This window comes from Chaetura pelagica, unplaced genomic scaffold (assembly GCF_000747805.2).
Source record: "Chaetura pelagica isolate M959 unplaced genomic scaffold, ChaPel_1.0 scaffold316, whole genome shotgun sequence".
Taxonomy (NCBI): domain Eukaryota; kingdom Metazoa; phylum Chordata; class Aves; order Apodiformes; family Apodidae; genus Chaetura; species Chaetura pelagica.
Window position 1 is genome coordinate 1224057 of NW_009953497.1, and position 24426 is coordinate 1248482.

General features: G+C 41.2%; 1 protein-coding gene across 1 annotated transcript in view; it reads right to left on the reverse strand.

The window, feature by feature from the left end:
* Positions 1 to 3766: 3766 nt before the first annotated feature.
* The window catches only part of UROC1 (urocanate hydratase 1), a 41484-nt gene continuing 20824 nt past the window's right edge, over positions 3767 to 24426 (reverse strand). Inside the window, exons 12-21 of the mRNA XM_009999305.1 lie at positions 24044 to 24223; positions 22539 to 22636; positions 22218 to 22290; positions 20857 to 20978; positions 16499 to 16569; positions 15470 to 15568; positions 13664 to 13763; positions 11139 to 11220; positions 5919 to 6018; positions 3767 to 3907 (exon numbers count right to left, since the gene is read on the reverse strand). Coding sequence (XP_009997607.1) covers positions 3767 to 3907; positions 5919 to 6018; positions 11139 to 11220; positions 13664 to 13763; positions 15470 to 15568; positions 16499 to 16569; positions 20857 to 20978; positions 22218 to 22290; positions 22539 to 22636; positions 24044 to 24223 — 1066 coding nt within the window. The remainder of the gene's footprint in view (positions 3908 to 5918; positions 6019 to 11138; positions 11221 to 13663; positions 13764 to 15469; positions 15569 to 16498; positions 16570 to 20856; positions 20979 to 22217; positions 22291 to 22538; positions 22637 to 24043; positions 24224 to 24426) is intronic.

Genomic DNA, 24426 nt, shown 5'->3' on the forward strand with positions numbered 1-24426 from the left:
GGAACGCGGAACCGCGGACGGGGCGGAGCTGGCCCGGCTGCTTCCCCAGCTCCGGGGGGAAAATGCATGAGAGTTTTTTCCATTCTTGGTCCAAAGTTTCTTTGGGAAGAGTGTTCAGCTGCCTCCCGGCCCTGCGGGGCTTCAGGAAAAGGGAAAATGATCCCTTTTACCTGCTCGTGCTGCTCCTGCGGGAGCGAGGAGCAGCCCCAGCAGAGGGTGCTGCGATCCTGCCCTTCAGCAAATCATTCCTCCTTCCCTCTGAGAAATGTTGCATCAGTTCTGCAACAGCAAGGATGGGAGGCTGCTGGCCGGGCACCCTCAGCTCCGAGAGAGCTGGTACTGATTGCCACAGAGCTGTAGGTACACCCAGAGCTCCACTGTGCACCTTCACAGCCACCTCTGCTGGGTCTGAAGCCCCTGGGTGCTTGAGCTCAGCTGCCTCTGAAACCCCCCTTACCCCACTGCTGTCACTGGGGTGGGTCATTCCTGTTCTTGGCAGCCCCCAGCCATCCTGGTCTCCCTAGGGAGGTCTTTGTGGTACTTTCCTTCATGTTCCTGGGAAAAGTAAGGTCTGCTCAGGAGTTTATTGCTTAACATAAAGGTGCATCCCTAGTTGGAGGATGTCAAACTTGAAGAAGAGAAAAAAAAATAAAATCAAGGCTAATTGCCTTAGGTTTGACACAGCCTGGAGAGGTTCAGCAAAGCCCTGACCAGGAGAGCTAGTCTCATGCCACAAGCTTCATGCCTTTAAAAGCACTCTAGTTGCAGGCATACAAGTGTTCTGCATTAATTACCCTTCACCACCAAGGTCTATCTGCAACCAGGCAAAAGCTTTTGGGAATAAATGTTTGCAGTTTGAGGAAAGCATCAAGGTACCAAAAGTCCCAAGAAACACACTTCAGCCTGTGGCAAACTCCAGACTTCACTACAGAAACTCAGTCCCTCTATACCCACTGCCTCAGCCTGACCTGATGCAATCCCTACAGGTGGATGGCTTGAAGGCTGCTCTCCCTGTGTTGGGTTTGTCCAGCAGTGAGGTCAGCTGCCTTAAACTGAAATCAGCATCCTCACAGAACAACAGCCCATTCACAGTCCCAGCTTCTCTGCAAAGAAGCAGAGAACAGATACAACAGAGGCTCAGCAGAGCTCAGAAAGGGCAACCTTCTCATTGGGATTGTTTCTTAGTTCTATGTGCTGGGAACAACCAAATATTTATCCCAGGCAGTAGCAGGTTACTGTATCCTCCCAGAAGTATTGTAAACCTCGGCCAGTTCACATTTATTAAACACTTGAGATACACTCTTAAAAGACCAAAGTAGATTTAAATGTATATACATAACTATATAGACACTACATAATTAAAATAAACAACAGTGAATAGTCATAAATATGACCAACTGTTCATCAGTCTGTAACTCCTTTTACCTCACTCATGCTACTTCATTAATGAAGACTTTATAATTTGAAATTCAACCAGTAGCTCTGGTGTAGTGCTCATACATGCAGGTTCTATGTCTCCCTGCAGGCAGTCCAGAATTATAAATGCCCAGGGACCTGAGTGGCATTACACCCAGACATACTTACAAGGTTACATCCTCTGGTCAGTAAAGCTACAAGGATGAAAACAAAGTGAACATGCTGACAGCTGCCACAGTGCTAAACAATACAAAGGCAAAGAATTAATAATAAATATTTCTTCAACCTTTTGTCTTTGGCTGATTTTCAACTCAAGATTAATCTACTGAGCAGCTCTACATTCTTTAGTAAAGAAAAACCAGTGTGTATTTTCTGGTTGTTCCTCTTGACAAAACAGTATCCCAGTGTCATTGGGCTATGAAGACTAGAGTGGTTTTGTATAACACAAAGATACTAATTCTGGACCCAGAGCAGTGTGGTTATTAATGATAGGTAATGCATAACATATGTTAAAGTAAGGGTTGTCAAATCTGGCTGACAACCCCTCACATCTCAATCATGTAACTTGGTGATATTGGCAGTTTTTTTCCACAATATAAAGTAATTCCAATCAACTGCAGATTGCACTTCACAGAAGGTTCAGTTACAAGCAGATGCCAGACTCTCACTATTCGTCTGGAGACACACACAGTACGTGAACAGGGTAAAGAACTGATTTGTGATTCAGAATAAATGGTTTCCTTTACTCAGCACCAGGGGCAATACAGCATTAGAGTGTGCTTACCTGGCAAGGACCACAGAATCTAGCAGCTGTATCCTTTGAGTTCCCCCAGCCCTGAGGACTGCAGCTCATCACACCTCATCTGCAGCAGCCAACACAGGTTTACCCTTTCCCTTCCAAAGGGTGATGCATACAGTGCCAAGGAGGCTGAGGGACAGGACAGATCAAGCCAAATAATACCCCGTGCACACCAGGGCAGGGATTGCTGCTGCTCTGTGGTCATCCGAGTGAGAGGCTTTACATGAGACATGATAGCTCAGAATAATTTTTATACACATACACATATATAGAGATGTGTATGTAAGATAACAAAATACTTCAGTTATTTTTAATACAAATATATTGGTGGGTTCAGTTGCAAAATATGCATTCCTTCAGTTGCATCTGGGCACAACTGCCTTCTGGGCTTTCCTAACTCTTCCCAGGAAAAGGAAGGGAGACTAAAAAGACCTATGTCTCTCGTTATAACCAAGTTCTGTGTGAAGGAAGCCCACACTGTCTTGTCTTTGATGCTTTAGTTTTTCATATCAGTTGTGTTTTATTCCAGAAGGAAAGTCTACATGATCATCGTTATAGTTATTTACTAATTGGACCTCTCACATCCAAATGGGTGAGTAGCCCATGATTTGTTTGTTGTTGGTTGTTTTTTTTTTCATTAAAGCCACTAACCAGCACTAAGGACCTAGATTTTCTGGAGGCTTCCATCCATTTAGAAGTTGCTTGAGTACAATGGGCTTCTACAAAAGAACAAAGTCCTTGCTGTGAGGCAGCAAAATACACATACCTGGATCAGCAGAATGGCACCATCTCGAGCTAATGTAGAATTTGGCTCACACTAATTAATCACAAGTTGTTCCATTTCTTCCTGGCCTTGCTGTAAGATGTTTGGAAATGGTCTAGTACTTGATGCCCTCAAGCTTTTCCACCCACTTCCTGGCACCACATTCTGTTCCCACTTGTGAAAATTTCAGAGAAAAACACATGCAGAGTAGCTGTGCCAGCTGGGCACAGTGGATCTGTTTCTTCCTATTGTGATCACCAAACACTTTCATGGCAATATAGAAAAACTAGGGTCTAGCACATGTGGTATCAATTCACCTTCCACCAGTGGAAAAGTTTCTTTGCAAACTCATGTTTGGCTACTGGATTTCATGGCTGTCTGCTGGTAGCAACAGACTCCAAACTAGAATAAGGAGTTTCAATTCCCATTCCACATTTGATCTACCAGACCTAAGATCCTCCTTAATTTATGAATTATCACCAAAAAGTGGATTACTTTTTTATTTGACTTTCCATGAACAAAATTCCAGTCCCTTTCCTTGCAATGAATAGTTTCTTACCACATACATTGTTCCAAATATGCTAGTGAAAAGACTGTTCCTGACATCAGTGGACATGTCACAGACAGATACAGACTTTCCTCATTAACAAGTTAAAGGGGAAAAAAAAAAAAGAACTCACATGGGAGAGACATTTGCAAGGCTTTATCATTTGGCCAGAGAGCAAAAATAAGATAAAGAAAGCAACTTCAAATAGCTCTGCAAGGACAATATTGCACTTGGAATACCACTAATGTTTCAGGGCTTGATCCAATATGTTCTCATCTACCACCTTGTGAGGCAGAGTCACCTTCAGTGTGGCATTCTCTTTCATTGCTTGGCAGATTGTTTCATAAGCATAATCATTACCCGACCAGCAGCGTCTGGCGACCTGTCAGACCAGAAAACCAAAGGGTGTAAAAACTGTGCATTTCTCTTGCCACATCCATCTTACACAACATTTGTGCAATCACTGGCACCCCATTTCATTACAATAAATCTTTCAACCCTCTGCCAATTCCTTGTTTCCTTATGGTAACTTTTATAATACCTGATTTGTTTTTATGAGTAATGTTGGGATGGACTTGGTACATTTCCATGCAGAAATGTACTGTTGGGCAGGTGACACTGGTAGAGCCAGGTACCTTATAAGCTTTACAACATTCCCTCACTAAAAATAATGGTGCACTCTGTAAAACTAGCACTTGCTTTAGATAACAGCATGATTTAAGCAACTGATGTTTTTTGTAGCGGGATAAATATTTTTAAAATAAAAATGTCACTCAATGCATTTTCAAACTGAAATCAAGGAGCCAAATTCTCTGCCAGCATGTAAGGCTGAAACTCCATAGACAGACAGGGAGCTGGTAAACCCCTCTTTCAACAGCAAATCTCTGCTTTTTGATCTGTGTACAAGCAAGATTCCCCACATGAAAAAGTCAAGATCTGGTATAAAGGAAATAAGCCCTTCCCTGTATTCAATGCCTTACAAATCTGTATTATGAATTGCAAATCAGTGTCTGAAATACTCAGACTCAAAATTGCTTAAGAAATTACTTAGGTTTAAATTTAATAAAAGATTGAAACACATAATGTAAGGCTAATAAAAAACTGACCTATAACAATAACAGCTAAGAATGACCTTTCAAATAAAAAATCCAGCTTCCCTGCCACTCATCTGTGACTGTTCCTGGCAATATACTTTCAATGGTGCACTGCAGTTTCTTTCCAGTCTTGTATATGATATTGGTAACATTTTCAGATTGTCCTTTTTCAACATGTGTTTGGAGGGGTGGAACTTTTGCTTGCAATAAATCAGAGCAGCAAATATTCATTGTTTTTAATAGGTTGTCTCTGATACGCAGTGCTTGTTAAGGGTTTGTTTTTGTTATTCTAATCTACAAATGAATATAATTGTGCTCCTCCTTCTTCCTTCACTTTTTACTAATGTATTATTTCAGATCTGGAACAGGCAAAACTGGGATATGCAAATTGTTCCTCTTCTATCCTCAGTCATTCCACGGGGAGGAAAAAAAGTCTTTAGGCATAAGGCAAGAAGGAATTCTGCAAGTCTCTTGAGAAGTAAAACAGAAGAGATCATGTCAGCATTGGCAAGGAGCTCTCTCAACACGTGAGGTCCTTGTGAAGTTGTGTGACTGAAACACAACAGGTTCTGTCCTTCAATTGGAGTGTGCATCACTATGTCCTGTTGATTTAGTTCCCTGCAAGTATTGAATCACAGACTCTGCCACTTCAGAGGTGAGATCCTAGTCTTCAGCCCAGACAGGATCTAACAGACACTAATAGCATGCAAGAACCCTGATGGTAGCAACGGCTGGACAAGCTGGCACAGAAATTACATGTCCTTCAAGATAGCTAGATCTAGAAGTTAGGAATAGAAATTGACAAGATAAAGTTCATATAGTTGTCAGTTTTGTTCTGTAGGCAAGCAACAATGCCAACATGTCTAGAAGTTATCACAAATATGCTTCCCTTTCTGCTTAAAAAATAACAAAACATGCACTGAGATGAGGAAAATGTTTGGCTCCAGTTTGTGTAAGGCCAGGCAGGGTGATCCCCACGCATTACCAAAGAATTATTCAGCCTTTTGTATGGATTTAAAGTTCTTTGAATTTTGTTGGAGAAAAAACAACCAACTTGTTGACTCTAGAGAAATCACACTCACAATCACCCATACTCGAAGAAGTGAACAGAATGAGTCACTCAGGCCATTGGGACTATTTCTGGGGTACAAAAAGTCAGATCCCCAAAACTCCTATCTGAGTGCTTATACTCCCATTCAGTTTAAAAGAAAAGGAGCACTGGAACCTGAGTACCTAAACAGGCATAGTCCCAGAGGAAGGAAGATATTAAGGGGAACACATATAATGAGTTTTGCTTACTCCATTGGAAACATCCCAGCTGAGCATCATCTTTGCCCGTTCTTCAGCCTCTTTAGAACCATCCAAAACAAGGCCAAATCCCCCATTGATCACTTCACCCCTAAAAAATGCAAATGGAAAAGGATTAAAATAATCCAAACCAACACCATAACATTCATAAGAGTGAGTTTGTTCAGCTGCACTAGAAAAAAGGATGAGAACATAGAAGTGGTGATGAATAGAGACATTATCAGTGACCTTTTATACTTACAAAAAAAAAAAAAAATCAGGGCAAAAGTCTTGTTTCCTGACCTGCAACAAACCTATTCCATCTTTCCTGTAATGCTCAGCTAACAGTCAGTATCTGTTCTAAGCAGGAGTGCCAAAAATTAAGCTTGGGCTACATCTCCTGAGGACTGCAAACTACATTGGCTCTAGAAACAAGTTAAGAAAGGCCAGCACTCCTGATGGGCTGGGAACTTCCCTATCTCAGGATATTTTGAAAGGTTAAGCTATTCATGTTTGCTGTATAGAGAGGATCATGAGGAGAATATGTGCTTATTGAAGCAGACAGATGGATCTATTTATATTCTCTGAGGACAAATGAGAGAGCATAAGTATTTTATATAAAAAGTGTTAACCACCACTCAATGCACATCTGCCTTCATCATTTCAGAAACAGTCATTCATTTTGTATGAGATACAGTGATGTTTAAAGACATCAGTGCCAGCCTTTCAGGAAGCAGGTTTATTGGCAGAAGAAGAGCAGAAATATGTTCAAACTAACAAATTATACTTAGGAGAAATACCAGCCTGGTTTTAAAAGGAAAGGAAAAACATGCAGGAAAAACATCTTGTCTGACTTGCTGTGTCTGCCCTGCTCAAGTTTCTGTTTCATTGCATATGGTGAGTAGTGGTGAATGCAGTTGGATAATTATCTGTTGCTATCGACCTATGAGAGTTCTGACATTACATAGATCTCAGCATTAGCAGTACCTGAGGGACAGGCAGATCATACACCACCACATGCTATGAAAGACAACTAATGGAGATCCCTGGAGGCAGGATTTTGTCCTCTGTGTTTTATAGTTAATAAGTTTGCAAAATTTACATAGAATAAGAGCAGACATACCCACAAATCAGACAGGAGCTGGGTGACTTCCAGTCCAGGAATAGAGTTTCTCTACTGTGTATTTTCCTGCAGTAACTTGAGCTTTTCAGGAAATGGGGAAATGAATCTATATTGGAGCCTCACAGGCTTGAGATCTACTTCCTGAAACCAGAACTCACATTTTCTCATTTTCAATTCAATGTTGTTACTTACATTATGTTAATTCCCTTTCATTAATTATATACACTGTCTGTGTGCTAAGTGGGACCCTGTCACCTACCTGACCAGGAACTTAAGAGCACTGGACCTCACCATCACAGTACCATGCTGTGAATTCCCTCCACTTCATTATTAGATAGATCATTATTACAAATGCATTCTCTGTAGATTTCTTGAAACTGACAGTTCTCACAGCAGAATGTTGGCAAATGAATAACTTTATCATCTCTAGCAGGAAAATTTGAAAGAGTCATGTTTTCAATTGAGATGTTCAACTATTGCAAGGTCTGACTCTTCAAATTAAATGTTTCTTTTTGATTGCCCCTGTAAAGGCTTTTCAGCATAGAATATAGTTTCCAGAATCATAGAATCTTAGGGATTGGAAGGGACCTCGAAAGATCATCTGGTCCAACCCCCCTGCCAGAGCAGGGTCACCTAGAGTACATCACACAGGAACGCATCCAGGTGGGTTTTGAATGTCTCCAGTGAAGGAGACTCCACAGCCTCCCTGGGCAGCCTGTTCCAGTGCTCTGTCACTCTCACAGTAAAAAAGTTTTTTCAGATATTCACCTTGAACCTCCTATGCTCCAATGTGCATCCAATGCTTTTATTGTGTGAAATCCAAGTAGTACCAAGGTAGAGTACACTTAGGAACAGCAATGATGTCATTGCAGTGTAATTGGGATCACAATACAAGCACACCTCAAGACAGTCTATGGGCAATACCAGACAATAAGAAAATCAGACCTCTGGACCAGTGCTTTATAAAGCTATTCCATGCAGGAAGATGATGTCCTTTCCATGGCAAAGATTCCCCTTGTGCACAGCATCCCAAAGAGCAACCTTTGAAGCTTAGGCATGAACAGCAAGCATCTGATCTCACTTGCACTCCATAAATTTAGAGCCTCTCCATCGATTCTCTTGGCATTACTCCAGTGTAAAGCAGAATCACTCATCAGAATCTGTTCTGTCTAAAAATCACCCATAAATTAAAAGGCAATGTTGGTTAGGATGGATTTTCTAGCAAAAGCCTCTCACTTTTAAAGGGGAGCTTTCTGCCTTCATTAGCATTGGGTCACATTTTCAGGTAATTAAAGAAACATGTGACATTTTGACCTAAGCTACCTCCTATAATTTCCAGATGTCGTCTCCTAAGGTGATCAAAGAAAACAAGGCCTCTCACAATCAAGATGTCACACTGTCAACAGTGCAGTTCTATTCTTAAATGGCTTCTGCCTTTTTTGTTATTACAGGTTACCCAGGCTTCGTGGTAACATACAGTCCCCTGCAAGTAAATAGGCAGCAAGAAATGAATAACATTCATTTGCTGTAATTATAGTCAAGACTATGTTAATCTTAAATCTCTCTAACAGCACATGTGATGCAGATTCCAGCTAAATAAATATTAATCCTACTTTTTCTGTTTGCCCCACAAGGCTGTGGCACAGAAAAGTCACAGCAGGTAAATGACACTTGTGTAGTGTTGGAGGGAAGATGTGGCAGTTCCAGGCAAGTCAGTTCTGCAGGGAGGGATGGAAGCTGAACACAGTGTAATTGTCATTTCTGAACTCCTTGAGCAGAAACTTGCCAGTGACAACTTGATTTCTCTCTTATTATATGTATTTGTTCATAAATAAATAGAAGCCTCCATGTGCACTCTCACATTTCCAAATTGGCTGATGACAAGATGATTTTATCAAGCACAAGGAGATTTCTTTATTGCAAAGTCAGCTAAATGTTTAGCTCCTAGAGCCAAAACCTAAAGGCATCTGTCTCCTCCAGGCAAAGAAAGTAGTTTGCTGTGGTTGAGGGGGTGTTTTGCTTCTTTTACCACCTCTAAATTATTCCTCTCTTTCTCCTTGGAAGACAAAGGGGTGCAGCTCTTTAACTAGCCAGGATGGTGCTGTAATTAGTTAAGCCAAACAGAGCTACCTGTCGTGCCCTGGTTTGGGGCCTCTCCAGGCCACTGCATCTAATGACATGACATTGTTACCACATCTGAGTCTCAGCATGGTGGCTTATTAAGGCTCATGCAGAGACAGGACTAATTTTCAGGCTCCACATTCTTCACTGGAGCACAGTAATTTAACCACAGAGGGCTATGACTGCTCCCAAGAACAAGGTGAGCAAATACTCTTCCACAATGCCAAGGCACTCAGCAGCCATAGGAAATGTCAAAAAGGATAAGCAAGCCCTGGTTTTCCATCAATAGTTTGATTTCAGTGAATAGCCACATGCTCATTTTCTGATGCATTACTTTAATGACACCACCTCTGCTCTGCCTTGGGGAAAAGCTTCTTTCTAATGATGTCACTCCACTTAAGAAACAACATAACTGAAATTGCAGCATGGCCAGTGCCAGTTTTCCAGAAGAAAGGGCAGTCTCATCATTCCACTGACCTTTCCCTGAATTGCTCAGAGGGCTAGAAACATGCAGGAGGGGTTTGCCTTACAGGGGCAAGAAATAGATAGGGAATAAGATTGGTTGTACCCTTTGGTTTAAGCATCACTGATGCACAGAGCATTCACAGCACAAGTAATTATTTTAGCAATTCTAAATTATAATTATCATTAAAATATTCTGAATATTTTGCACAACATGTAGTGGAAAGTTATTTTCTTTGCTTGTATTTCCTAAACAAATATTTTAAAAGGCTAAACTCAGCTAAGGCAATTCAGACAGAACTAGTCTGCTGCTATCTTTGGAACCTAAGACTGAGATGACCAGTGTAAGAAGATATTCTGGTGTGTATTTTCCATTCAGAGTTATGGAAGCTATGAATAAAACCCTGGCCATGGTGCTTGTTGTAACTGAAATAAGGTAAATTTCCATGCCATGTATGAGAGCCTTCAGAAAGCTTTCTTACCCCACTGCTCTCATGTAACTTCTATTCAGTAGTTACTTCTCTGAAATCAAAGGAATTACTGTCTGGGAGAGGGAATTCTCCATCTGACTTGAAGGAATATGTTCTAGATGTAGTTCATCCAGTTGAGTAACAATTAAGTATCATCAAATGTCTCTGAGGATAACATCTGCTACAAGTCCTTTGGCTTGCTGCTGTTGGCATGTGCCAGAGCTGGGTGGAACACGGCAGCAGGAGGGTTCACTGAAGTGTTTAATAGAGGGTTATGTCCCTTTTGAGTGGTGATACCACCAGATGAAGATAGTACTGTAAATGGGAGAGGCTTTGCTGGAATGTGCTGGAAAGTCTTTATACCTCTGCCAATCCAGAGTAACCCTTTAGTGGTGTATGATGGAGATCAGTTTCCCTCTCCGTGTGTAGTATTTCTTTCATTCTGCTTCTCAGTTTAGGCATTTCTCTTAGTCCTGCATCTTATGGAAAGGTGTTTAACCCAGTCCTTACTTGGCTGTGATCTTTTATCCTACCGAGCACATGCAAGGCAAGAAAGGCCTGGGGGGTTTGCTGGCACCTGAGCTGGTTTGTATCAATAACCCCTTGTTGCACTTTAGCACACAAGCATTTATATTGGGGTCCTAAGGTCACAGATTTAAATACAGCTTAGGGGGAACCCTAAACATAATCCATCCACTAACACTCTGGCTGTGCATGTGTGAAGACAACTTTGGAAGCAGGACCTTTTCCAAAAGTCCACAGCGGAGTCTCCTGCTTTGGCAAATTAACTTCTTCAGCCTGTGGTGTGGCCAATATCCAAAACACTTTTTTCTAGACATACAGGCATTAATTTCAAAAGCCTCCTACAACATCACACTTTACCCTGTGACAAATCCTTGTTTCCAAACCCGTCTTTCCCATGATCATAAGACTGTACTACTCCATTAATAAGTCTCTTCTTCTGCAGTTCCCCTCCTGTCTCTCCTCCCCACACACACACACAGTGGTCGTAACAGGATTCAGAGTCCAACTTTAGAAACATAAACAAGTCCTTACCAGCCAACTCCACCACCGTTGTGCAATGCGACCCAGGTGGCTCCTCTGAACGAGTCTCCTACAAAATTCTGCACTGCCATGTCTAGAAGGAGAGGAAAGGGGTCAGAGCTGACATGCTCCAGTCATGGTTTTGTTGTACTGCTCACCCTTTCCATTAACATCTTGACTTTGGTTGTGTGAAGACAGTGCTGGAGGCAGAGCCCGCTCAAAGCTTCTCTCATAGATACACACCAAACATCTCACTCTTGGGAGAAACAGGTAAGAGATTTCTTCCCAATCTCTGCCCCTACTCTGGAGAGAGCAAGTGACAATGCCACAGTGGTATGAGTACCCTGGTGCTTCTGCATTTGTCACCCAATGCAAGCAGCTGGAGAACCTACCACTCCTCAACTGGGAGATACTTCCTCAGGGTGGAGAGAAATACAAATGTCTCCTCTGGGATGCTGCAGGTGGACAGAGGTACACACAGAGGTAAGAGGGTAAAATCTACTGAAAACATTTGTCCACACTGAATTCAAGACAGATTTAATAGATCATTTGCTATGCTTTTAACAGAAAAAAAAAAAAAAAAAGGGACAAACAGCAGTATCTGCACCAGCCACATTTGCAGACCCACAGTTGTTACTTGTCTGATGGAAAAATGAGTTTACTTGAGCACTAATTTATGTTAAATCTTGTCAGAAGCCCCATTATGTCATCTTTTATCTGGCATTATGTCACTGTAATAACCCAATTATCATAATTACAGGGCTGTCAAGAGGAAATGGGAGAGATCAAAATTCCCCATATGCTAAAATGTGAAGTCTTCCTCCTCGGTCTCTAACATGATAAGAGCGGAGGTTGGACAAGCGTGGCAAGTGAACTGATGACAGCATAACATGCTGCTCCTTGGCTTCAATAAAAGTCACTATCTCTGCAAATATCTGTGCTGAAATCCACTTTGCAGAGCAGTGATGACCCACGTTTGCCAAAGGTCAGGCTGAGGTACTCATTGTAAAACAAAATTAGGCGGGCAAACACTCTGGAAGATTGTGTGCTAGAGAAGAGCCAATTTCACCTGAGCCAGCTGAAATGTAACCTTAAAACAGGAAAGAAGGGAGAGAGGAAGACCTCCAGTGGCTCATCTGGTAAAACAGAGTTAGGCCTGGTTTCAAAGACCAATGAAATCAGTGGTCAACAGGCTTCAGATAAGCCTTTGGAGAAAGCAAATGGTTCATGTAAATCACAAAATGCAAAGAAAAACACACAGCATGATAAGCAATAGGGTTTTAGCCAGCCTTGTTCCTGTTGCCCTGTTCTGAGGGCATTGCCTGAGATTTACTTGTGTTGCCAAGCCCTTTGGTGAAGACATTACACTGGATTCCCTCTTCTTTGTGCAGCTGCAGTATTTTCTCACAGCTTGTCAGAACCAAACAGTATTTGAGGCATCTATCCATCTGGCCTGTTAGAAGTAGCTAACATACTCAAGAAGTGTTGAAGTGGGACTGATAGACACAGCTAAAAGCCTAATTGCATCAGGAAATCCAGTTAAGATAGCAGGGAACTTTTACTCTTAAAATTGAACCGTAATTTGGTTCTATTATGAATTCCCATAATGGAAGTAATTCAGTATGCTCAGCTACCTGTGTCATAATTTCTCCTTCTACAGCAGCTTGTATCCTTCAATCTCAAGCCACTTTGTGATTGTCAGCTCCTAACATGAGGAAACACTGCTGGGCTAAAGCTATTATCATAATTTCCACTTTATGGATGGAAAATTGAGGAAGATTTAGGTGAAAAATTGCCTAGTATTTCACACATTTTTCTGGGTCTCCAATCTGATATTTCTTGGGTTTACTTTTCTAAAGCAACATTTGACAAATTTAAAAGCAGAGTCTGGCTAGCTCAGGTCAGATGTGCAGAATTAAAGGCTCCTTTTGTATAGCAAACCTCCATGAGCTGCCCACAGTCACACTGTAAGGGAGCAACAAGGCTTGGAGTCTAATCCAGAACACCTGACTTCCATTCTTATACTTTCACTATCAAAGTATGTTCCCTTATGACCAGAAATGTTCCTTTCAGAAACCCCAGACTGTTTGTTGGAGTCCTCAAGCAAGGAAATGAAAGCAGCTGTGAATCTCTTTGCTTTAAGCAAAACACTATTACAGACCTGATTTTGATTTTGTGGATCCCAAGGAAATGCAGCTGGAATTCTGCTCAGATCACCTCTTGGAAAGAGTGAGGTGCAAAATTAAAATCAAACAGAAGATACAGTCCTGAGGTAGATTTCTCTCCATTTAAAGTCAGGTAAATCAGGTGCATCTTCCTTGCATTTTCAGCATTGTTCTTGACCCCTCCTATTTAATTAGCTCTACATTCATGTCTGTATCACTATTAAAGCCCACAAAGCTTCTCAGGAAATCTGATTAATTGGCATTAAAGAGCTAAACAAAAACATTTTTTGAGTGTTGATTAAGAACTCAATTTATCTTTTAAAGCAGATTTCTTGCTTGCCTGAACAGACAAACCTCAGCTGCTCTCCTGACCTGCACAAAAGGCTGATCCATCATAAACGTTCGATGTTTCTCTATAAGGACTGTCGGTCCCACTCACATCATGGTGGTCTCTGCTGAGGACAACTGGGGCCTGGAAAAGCCAAGGAAAAGAAAATTAAAACCTTCACAGACCATCAATGCTACCAAGATTCATAATTTGCTGAATTCATGTCTGTCATCTCAAACCTCAGCTTTGTCCTCTCTGAGCCCCCTGAAACACTGTCCCTGCCTGCTATTATTTTCTGTAAAGCAGTTGTTCACATGCTGTTCAAAGCCACCATCCTTTCATAACTAAGAACAAGAGCTTGTTTTTATGCCAATGGCATCTTCAAAGGAGGTCAGGGAGGAGAGGCAGTGAGGTTATTTCATCTGAGCATTTCTTTCCTGAAATTTCAGAGACATTTCAGTATGCAAAAATCTTCATTGAAAAACAGTTCTTGTTTGCTGTAGACAATGAAAAGTAACTTCATTATTTTAGAAGACTTCAAGACTAAAGTTAACAATGGAAATCTGTGATTTCATACAGCTCAAACAAGTCCATTCTTGATCTGGTATTTAACTGATAGTATGAATCTAGATCAGCTTGCAGGTATTCGTTATCATTTGCCACACACAAGCCTTATATAAGAATAATTCCTTGAAGTCCCTTGCAACCTGGCTTTCTATGATGCTGTGAATTCACTCTTGGTGTGCTGTGCTCTGGAATTAGCTGGCTCTGTTTTATGTTGATGGAGAATTAGGAAATCTTTGAAAATAGACATGAGCACCCAGTTTGCAAGAGAAGGAGTGGGGATTTGTAGAAAAAACAAAAGGATGCAACAAAATCCAAAGGGCCTGGGAGTCTGACCTTGCCAGCCATAGTTCCAAGGGAGTGCTCTGTCTGGTCAGGTTTATTTTTTGAGACCAGATTACAGTGACGTTCATTTTGAACCTCAAAAAGATCAACAACATTTTAAATACTTTGACAAATATTTTCTGAGTACTAAAAACCAGACTTCTCCTAGATTAAATCCATTCTAAGTTTTACTTGAGTTTGTCCCTTTAACAAGTGTAACTGTAATCCAGCTGTGAAGGAGGTGGAGATAAGTGACTGACAATGCCTTGGTCTGATCCTGGTGTACACACAGCAAGGGACAGGTATAATTACTGACTGGTGCCTTCAGGATTTGGGTCACAATGTACATCTAACTACAACACCCATTAAGAACTTAGAAAATACCTATACAATCTTGCCCACAGTATGTACTTTTACCACCAATACATGTGGGTCAGTGGGATTTTACACAGACAAGATATTACTCATGCACTACAATGACAGCATCAGGCCTAATGATTTTCTCCATGCATATTTGCAATGCAAATGAATATTGACTGCAGAGCTGCCTGTAGCCACAATATGGCTGAAAGTGCAGCACAGAGGGTAAGCAGCACTGAGGAGTGCCACAGTCTTTTGCTAATTTTAAGCTCTGGGGCACTGCTAAGGAGCTACAGTCCCTTCCTTGTGTTTGCAGCAAATCACAGGATTGTAGATGCCCAAATAGAAAGGCAGATTCCCAGCATGAAATTAGAGGTAGCTTATTTCAGTGAGTTTCTGAACCCATCTCTCCTCTATCACACAGTGCAATACTGATGACAGGCAGAGGACTGAGCTCTACTTCATGCTAACAGAACACTGCCCCCATGTAAATAGCAGGCTCTTCTGTTCTCACTGGTTGAAGCTTCTTCTTTCCCACCTGCCACCCCAGTCTCAGATATTGAACACAATTACAAGACCATATCAAGACAAAGAAGACAAACCTTAATCCTTCCTTCAGAAATTGCTCGATTAATGGCCACAGCTATAGACACACGACCCCTCTGATCAGAATATAAGATTCTGGCTTGGGAGCCAACAACCTGGAAAACAAAAATGCCAGAGTGATAAGGTTTGCTGTGCATCTGGCTTATCTTCAGGCCCCAGACGAATGGAGTCACAGGAGTGACCCCTTCCCTTCTGAAGGAGAAAGTGCAGATTATTTCTTCATCAACACCCAGCTTCCAGAAAAAAAGAAATTAAAATCCCTCTTTGAACCGAGTTTTATCTCCACTCACACAATCAGTGAAATTTATTTCTGTATTCGGCTGCTATTGTCCAATAAATCCCACTTTAAGTCAAACCTGCTTGCTAATCCCCCTATCAACAAATTCCTTATCAACAGCTGAGAAGCAGAGGTTTGGAACTGGCGATGGTGGGTTGGAAGAGAAGAGAAATATGGAGGCAAAGAATGGAAAAGAACATCTGTCCTGCATAGCTATCCTTCTCTCTCCAGCTTTTACCCCACAGACTAATCTGGCTTCCAGATGAGGAGAGCACGTGTCCTACAGTGTTACCAGCTATCTTTGCAGTGAGAGTTTGACCTGAAAGAAAAAAAAAAGATGGTTCACTGGCATTCTGCTCCCCACAGCTCAAAAGGATGGCAGTTCTCATCACCAGTTTTGAAAAGGGTACTGGGAACTGCAGGCATGAGGAGGTTGGGCCAAAGACATGCCAGGAGGGACATTTTGAATAGTGCTCTGAAAGAAAGGTATTTACAAATGAGATGGAGGGTGAATCATTGACATGTCTCACTGCAGATATAAGACCAGTTATAGCTGGAGTATTTGAACATATCCAGATGAGAAAGTGAAGGGAAAGAACTGCTTCAGCTCACCCTAAAACCCTGCCATGGAGAGAGGTTTAAGTTAAAAGCCAGTGTTCTCCTACATGCCCATTCCTCACTCCAGCATTCAGAAGTTGCATTCTGGGCCAGGAGCAGTGGCACGTGCTGAAGGAGGTTGTGCACTCACCAAGCTGTGCCTGCCAGCTTCCCGGATCCAGCGGATGTTGTCGTGGTACTGCTGCTTCACAGATGTGCTCACTTGCAAGAGGAAGCAAGTAAGAGAAGAGGTTTTGAAAATTAATGCAATATGCACTACATTTAATTAAACTCATCTGACAGCACTGGGAAGTCAAATTCTGCTCTCAGAAACACGCACACATATAGGAAATAGTCTCCTCTGTGCAGCTGATGCACTCCCTGGTACTGTATATTTAGAGGGAAAGTACCAGATGTCACCCAGGAGACAGCTGGAACAATAAATCCCATACAGATTTTCAGCAAACTAAATAAAACCTTGAAATGTGGGTTACATGCACTGTTCATTTTTGGTTGCCTGGCTTCTTGCCTGCTAAATGCCAATTTTTGGGGGCATTTTTTTTTCCAAGCCTTTGCTAAATTAGTAGGAAAATCCATGACTTTGGGTACTACAGCCCAGTCTTGCATCATTTAGTAAATTACTCCTTTGAGTCAGCTAGCAGGAATTCTCAGAAGCAGCTGACAATACATACTTGAGGATAAGTTACACCAATGCTGGGATATAGATTTCTAGCACAGCAGATGCTCTATAGTGAATGGCCCACATGAATGTTTTTATCCCAAGATAAAACTGAGGTCTCTTATCCCAAAAAATGAGGTGTTGCCTCCCATTACTCTGGAGCACGAACTGAACAGAAAAGCTTATTGTGGCATAACTTCATGTGTAAATCCCCCTGACACTTTTATGTGATCTAAGAAAATTATACATAATGACTTTATATTCTCCAGCTTCTCCTCTCATTTTTTCCTGTGACATTCCATCCAAGTCAGCCAAACCAAAAAGGAGTAACAATAAAGATATTTTAAGTGGAAGACAGTGAAATATGGCATGTATCAGGCAAATACATGGTGACCTCAGTGCAATCACCTGCCTCCAAAGGCATAGCACCATCTGTAGCAAGTAAGAAACAGAAGGAAGAGGGGGGTATGGAATGGGAGAGAAGCACTGTCTTACTGTCCTAATTTGGGGTGCTTTTACAGTTACCCCTTTCCACACAGGCTGAGTGTGAGCTCAGACGAGGTTACAGTGGCTGAAGAAGTTACTGCCTGTAAGACCTTCCTCTGTGGGCTAATCAGTGTCACATTCCCTTGTCCAGAGAGACATAGTCACCCACCAAGGCTCAGCTGGCATTTGGTAACATGACAAGCAACAGTGACTTACTCGTGCATTGGAGCTTCAAGTTATAATCATTTCTGCAGATGCCAAGCTAGCATGGTCCCCAGCACTTCTCAGTTGTAACCCATGTTCAAGTCAAAATATAACGTACATATAACTTAGGTTTGCAAGTCAGTCAAACTGGAGAAACTACTAACTTGATTTTGTAGCTGGTAACTGAGTGTTTAGACTGCCTTTCCACTTAGGTAAAATGTGAGAAATGAAAGAGGAAAAGGCAAGATACTCGTATTTAATCCATGTTAAAGGGAAATGTAAAATCTGCTCACTCCTGCAGAGGCAAGCCTTCCACACAGAGAGCTTTAAAGATCCTGAAAAGACTTGTCAGTGCATTAGGAGCTGGCTCCAAGTGATAGCTTCTAAACTCTGCAATGAAGATTAACATGTCAACTCTTAGCTTCTCTGGGAGTGGAAGATGAAACATCTGCTAGTGCTGTCCTAGTGTAGGATTGTGCTGCCTTAAGTATAAGCTTTAAGGAAGCATCTTCTAGAAGACAATGGGTAGAATTCACTTAGGTTATTAGAGATATTTAGTCAGTTTATAGGAGTTACTCTCGAAAGCTGAACAAAGAATGTGTTTCTTGTTATCACCTTTATAAGCTCAGAGAGTACCTACCCTATTTTATACTTCACAGTGCACTGACTCACAGAAATGATCCTACTGTTAATTCTATAGAAAATATCTCAACACAGCACATCTGTCCCTTCCAGCCAGCTCTAATTAATTTGTCTTCTCTGTTCCAAATTGTGATGTGTCCAAAGTTGGATTTCATCCCTTATCCCTGGGGAAGTGAAGCATCTTCCCTTTTATTTATTCTTGTTTCCTGCAATTGAAAAAATCTGAGAGTTCTTTCTAGGGAGACCTTAACTTCAGAGTAGCTGCATGTATTTAATTTGCTAAACTGCTGCCCCCACCTCAACAGGAATGTTTTGAAGTCAGATGAGCTACTGTGCTGCTTCTGATATTTCATAGGCTCTTATACTTAGGGTTTTAAAGATACTGGAAAGCATTGCATGCTCAGAGGAACAGTCCTCACCAACACTGTATGAAACAGGTCCTGTGTAGTTTTAGAGCTTGTGAGGTTTAAGCACAAAAATTCAACTCCAGAGATTAATTCCAGAGAAGAATGTTAACATTGGACTTGATGCCAGGTCAAAAGTTTAGACATGGAATGTAACAGACTTCAGCTCTGTGGAGTTTTCACTCACTACATAGCAGGTTGTTTAATAAAATTCAAAGGTAGGTTCAGATTTCAGAGCTCAATGTGTGAGAATATCCAGATCCTGGAATTTGGTCCAAGCCCAGGTCCCACAGGAAGTGGACAGCAAGTGGAATACTCAAGAACATGAATTCATGAATGACTGGCTATTTTTCTGGCCAAATTCTATTTTCTTTTCTCTTTGAAATCCTATCATCATTGTCCTGCCAAATTCAACAGGAAATCCAGTAATAACCTTGCCCTTGATACTGTTTTCACCTGTTGGGATTTTAAAATGTAATTTATCATGTAAATTAAGAATATACATGCAAGAGTTCAATGTATTTTTTTTTTTGTCTGTGGAAGAGACTTCTATCCCCAGCTTTATATTATGATATATATAAACACCTACATACTATTGCACACACAGTAACTGAATAATTCCCTAGTCTTGCAACGCAGACTCTCCAAAGGTCATGCATCAGTTCAATCTTGATAAAAGACTACTGGAGATTGTGGTACATGGCAGAAAAAACACTGCACATTTTTGAAGACAAACCCAGCACTTCAGAATTGGATTTCACCCTCCCTTCAATTAAACCAAATGACCAAATTAAAAACCTGAAATTTTTATATTCATAGAACAGGAGGCATTACAAGCACCTCATGCTCCAGTGAAGGTGGCTCCTGAGGAAATTTTGGAAGATAGACAGAACTAAGGACCTTGCAGGGTCAGACTTACACTATCAATAATTCATCTCTTAGGGGAAGGAGGAGGCTGGACCTTATATTACAAGAAGGCAAGCGTAGTTTTTTTTCAAATGAGACATATCTGACTGTGGTGTTTTCTTTTCAGAAATGCCAGTTAGATCCTCCCAATGCTAACTGTTCCTGAACAAACAGGAGACCTTTCAAAAATTTCACATTTGTATTCGTATTTCATGAAGGAAGCAAGAAATATTTCAGTATTACCAGATTAAAATGATCACACTCTCCTCCCCATAGAACATGCTTTGGATTTGTGATCCATTTCCTTGATTTTGAGAACCACAAAATTCTACTCTGAGAACAGAAGAGCAGAGGACTTGAGTGCTAGAGGACAATGACACCTAAGTCTTTAAGCCAGCTATTCTGTTACTGCAAAAGTAGACAAATAAAGGGAAAGTGCTAGGACCTTCCACTGCAAGCTGGGAGATTAAGATCAATTTTTCCTGCTATAAATTTAGCCTTTCCTCAGTTCCCATTCATAAGCAGAGGCTAGCAGTAACAAGCCCATGTTCAGGGCTATGGAAGAGTGGAAAACAGTGCAGTTCCTAGGTACTAGAGCACACAGAGCCATGCAGATATTCCAGATTAGTTCCACCAGTGAGCAGAAACAGCTGTGAACTTTTTAACAGATGACAAAAAAGGGAGACGTAAAAATTGTAATCCCAAATAAATGACACTGGATGGAGCACCACACCCATGAAGCCTGGGTTTCCTGCCACTGATCTGCTCACAAGCCTCTACAAACCTCCCTGGATTCCCATGCCTCATCCACCTGTGAGACAGGGACAAAGCAATTTGAATCTTTTAAAACACTCTTGGTGACCTGTTAATGGAAGATGCTGTTTGCCTAAAAGTTTCAAGGAGACAAAGTGCAGGAAAATCCGTAACAAATGAAAAGAAAGACTCTTAGCCAAAATTATAACAATAGCTTTGGGATCAATAACCTCTCTAGGGTGTTTTTCCATGTTATGCACTGGTTACACTCCTCAGCAGGAGTTTGGAGGACAGCAAGATTTCCTGCCCACTTGGAACAGGCAAGAGACTGTTTTTTATAATGTCAGCCAAAAGCTAAGACACTTTTCACAACTCTCAGTTTCACTTTCTCCCCAAAAGCACCCCCAGTGATGGGGGCATGGGATAGTGTCTTACCTCCCTGACGTATGGTGTCTTCCAGCACAGACATGGCAATGGAGTCAGTGGCAGCAAGATCCTGTGGGTCACCTGAGGTACAAACCCAGCGGAATGGCCCAAATCCCAGGGAAAAAATGTCCCTGGGAAGAGAACATGTTTCATTAAGAGATAGTTGAAATTCTTTCCTTATTTATCCTGGCTGCTAGCAGTGCTTTTCTTTCATTAGCTGGAGACAGAAGAATTTGAAACATTTTCAATGAACTAATCTAAACAGAAGCATCAAGAACCATTAATTAAGAAATTAAACTGTGTTGTTTCCTGCAGCCATCAACTGATGTACAAAAATACAGTCAGACCAGAATTTTGATAGGAATGTTGGGCAGTTCAATCAAACAAGTGCATCATCAGATGAACTGCAATTTTTCATTTGTTCCATCAAATATACTCTCCCTGCTGCCTGGTCTTTTCATCCTTAACCCAGGCTAACTCTGACTGCATTTTTAACTCTCAAAAAAGTGTAGGTTCTGAACAAGTGTCTGGGTCCAGACACATTTACTGCCCACATTGTTTACATACAATAGTAAGACACACTTCAGTTGAGTTCCAGAAGAAACCTGTTCTGGTGGGCGCCTTGCTCCATGTTCAAACACTTATTCATAGATTATAGGCAAGTTAAGCTTGAGTCAGGCAAAAGGTGTTATAAAATCCTCTCCCTCAGCAGATGTCCTGACCTCAGCTTTTCCTCCAAGCAGCATGCACAGCTTGGGTAAGAGCTACCGTTTGAGGCTGTGACTTGGTGACTGAGTAGAGCTGCTTAGGAAAAACTGATGCAACAAAAGAGAAGATGCAGCTATTCATGTAAAAGAGTGAAGAGTTTTGATCTGGCAGTGTTTTAGCTTACTGTTCACACACCTGCTGTCTGCTTTCATAAGACCTTTTAATTTGAAAAAGGATAAAGCTTTACACCAAATTATCATAACATGCCATGTCTTTCAGGATGAAACATTTGTAAAATCTCTGCTGTCAGAATTTACTTGTGTTAATGACATACAACATGTCCCTCCAGATTTTGGTCTTATTTTCCCCTGCACACAGGAAAATGCAAGGACTAACTCTAGGAAAACCAATAGGAAACACAAGCATGACACAGCTAACAGAACACCTTCCTAAACCACACTGGGCATTCCTCCAGAGTGGAGAAAAATAAGATTAACTCTGGCATAACACCTGTGAGATCGATTTTCCTGCTGCTACCGTCACTTCATCATTAATAGTAGACTGCAGTATCTGCACTGAGTGGAATCCCTGGAGTACTCTTCCCCTAAACAGAGGGAGCAGAAGGCTCCTGAATGCTTTGTTCCAAACTCTCCCCAACATACCCCATGATGTGCTGAACGTAGGAAGGATATCGAAATTCTGTTTTATTGGCTCCTTTTTTCTCAACATCAGCACCTATAAAATAATTGTAATAGTAAGTGACTTGATGAAGAAAAATTATAAAGTGTAAAACCAGACTGTACCTGGGTTCCCATAGGGGCTCTACTTCAGCCACAGAGAAGGTCAGAGGTCTCAGAGAATGAGGGGATGAATAAAAAGTCAGCATAGAACAGTGGCCAACCCTAACCTACCAAAATATACAGCTGGGAAGACACATAAAGGATTGCCTTTATTTCCACTGAACACCACCAGGATCTACTCACCAGCCCTTTGAGCTTCCAAGAGAAAAGCATTCCCATAATCCCAAAAAAACATGCCCTTATCAGCTAGTCTGTTAATTGCAGCCACTTGTCTCTTCAGGCTGAAATAAAGAAGGAAACAGTTACTCTTCAGGTCAATAAAATACCAAAAATAATAGGCAGATGGAATTGAAAGACCCAGAGAAATCCAGACATAAACCCAAGAGATATCAATTGAGATGCTTTCAGTCTCTGTAGCACCTTTTATACGCAAATTTTGAAGTGATTTACAGTCATTAAAGGAACTTCATTAATTAACAGAGAAGGATCACATCTGGCAGCAAAGGAACACAGCCAGCTCTGAGGATGACAAGTAACAACAAAAAGCAGCCTACATGAAACCCCAGAATAGTTCAAGAAGTTCACAAATTGAACAGAGACAGAAAAACTGGGAATGGCTAAACAATTTTTCTGGCCTCTCCCTTGGTCAAAACAACCCAATTTTCCCTTTGTTTCTAAAAGTGACCCATGCTCTAGGGTTGTTCTGTGATACCATTTCCACTTATTATCTCGTTTTAATCTCAATGTATAGTTGCACATAGACTTGTTCATGCATAGGTGCAACCTCTTGGAACTCTAGAGAGGTAAATCAGTGCCTAAGAAATTAAAGTGGATTTTTTTAAAGTCATATTTAGTTTGTTCCAAATTAGTCCTCCCAGAAATTTGTGTTCCTGATACATTTTTCTTAGAATAGGATGATATGGAATTAGGAAACTGGGAAGGTCCTTGTAGGTCCCTCATCCAAAGTCAATTAGATTATATGCCTGAATTCTACCTTCTACTGGAAAAAAAGTCTCCAACAGGAATGTTCAAGATGAACAAAACAAGAGTAGGAGCAGTAAAGTCTCAAAAGTAACAATTGAGAGCAACAGTACTCCTTTTTCTATATAAGCAATGCCAAATTGCTCCCTTTGTAATGTACATTTCAAATTTGACTTGCAAACCCTTAAATCAAGAGTAGCTCCCCAAAATCAGGATGCTAAACAGAACTTAGTTACAGCTGCAGGAAGCTGGGAGAAGTGATCAGGTGAGATTGTCCTCTCCTTAGATGCTTCCCAAAAAACAATTACTGGCCACAGCTGGAAGCACAATAGGATAGATGGACTAACTTATCCATTGGGTTTTTATGCTACATTCACTGATTCTTAACCAACTGGTAGACCACATGCAATTGTACTTTGTCTCATGTTTTAAAAACCTAATGCAATTTAGGAATTTATAGAACACAAATAGTGTACAGATCTTTGATCTTATGCACTAGAAAATACTCCAAAACTGTTGGGTAAGTGATGTCTGCCAGATTCTGAGTGACAGATACATAAGTACAAAGTTGGGAGTTATTAGTACTGTAGCTCTATTCCAGATTTCTACTGAAATATCAACAAAATTCTTGTGAGAAAGAAAAAGATCTGATGTTTTTCAGAGCAACTAAACTAAAAGGTTAAAAACATGGAGACCAAAATATTTACCTCTCTTGTACCAGGGTCCGGAACTTCCCTGGATTGGTGGAAAGGAGCTGCTTTGCTTCCTCAAAGCCCAGCTGTACTGGGTAGTATCCCCCACTGAAAGGGTTATGACACGAAGTTTGGTCAGACCCCAGATCAACCAGCAGCTCTCCTGTTGTGTCCAGCTCATGGACTAGTCTCTCCCTGGAGAAGACAATGAGTGGAGTGTTAAAAGAGAAGCTGTAATTCCCCATTCTAATCCCTCTTTCAGGTGACTTTCTTCCATCTCCAGATGTTATTTATAAAGGTAAGTCCTTGGCAGGCTAGGTCTTTGTTTAAGCAGGCAGGAGGTGGGAAATGGTGACAACGACTTAGGTACAACTTTCATACTTCACATTTCCCTATGC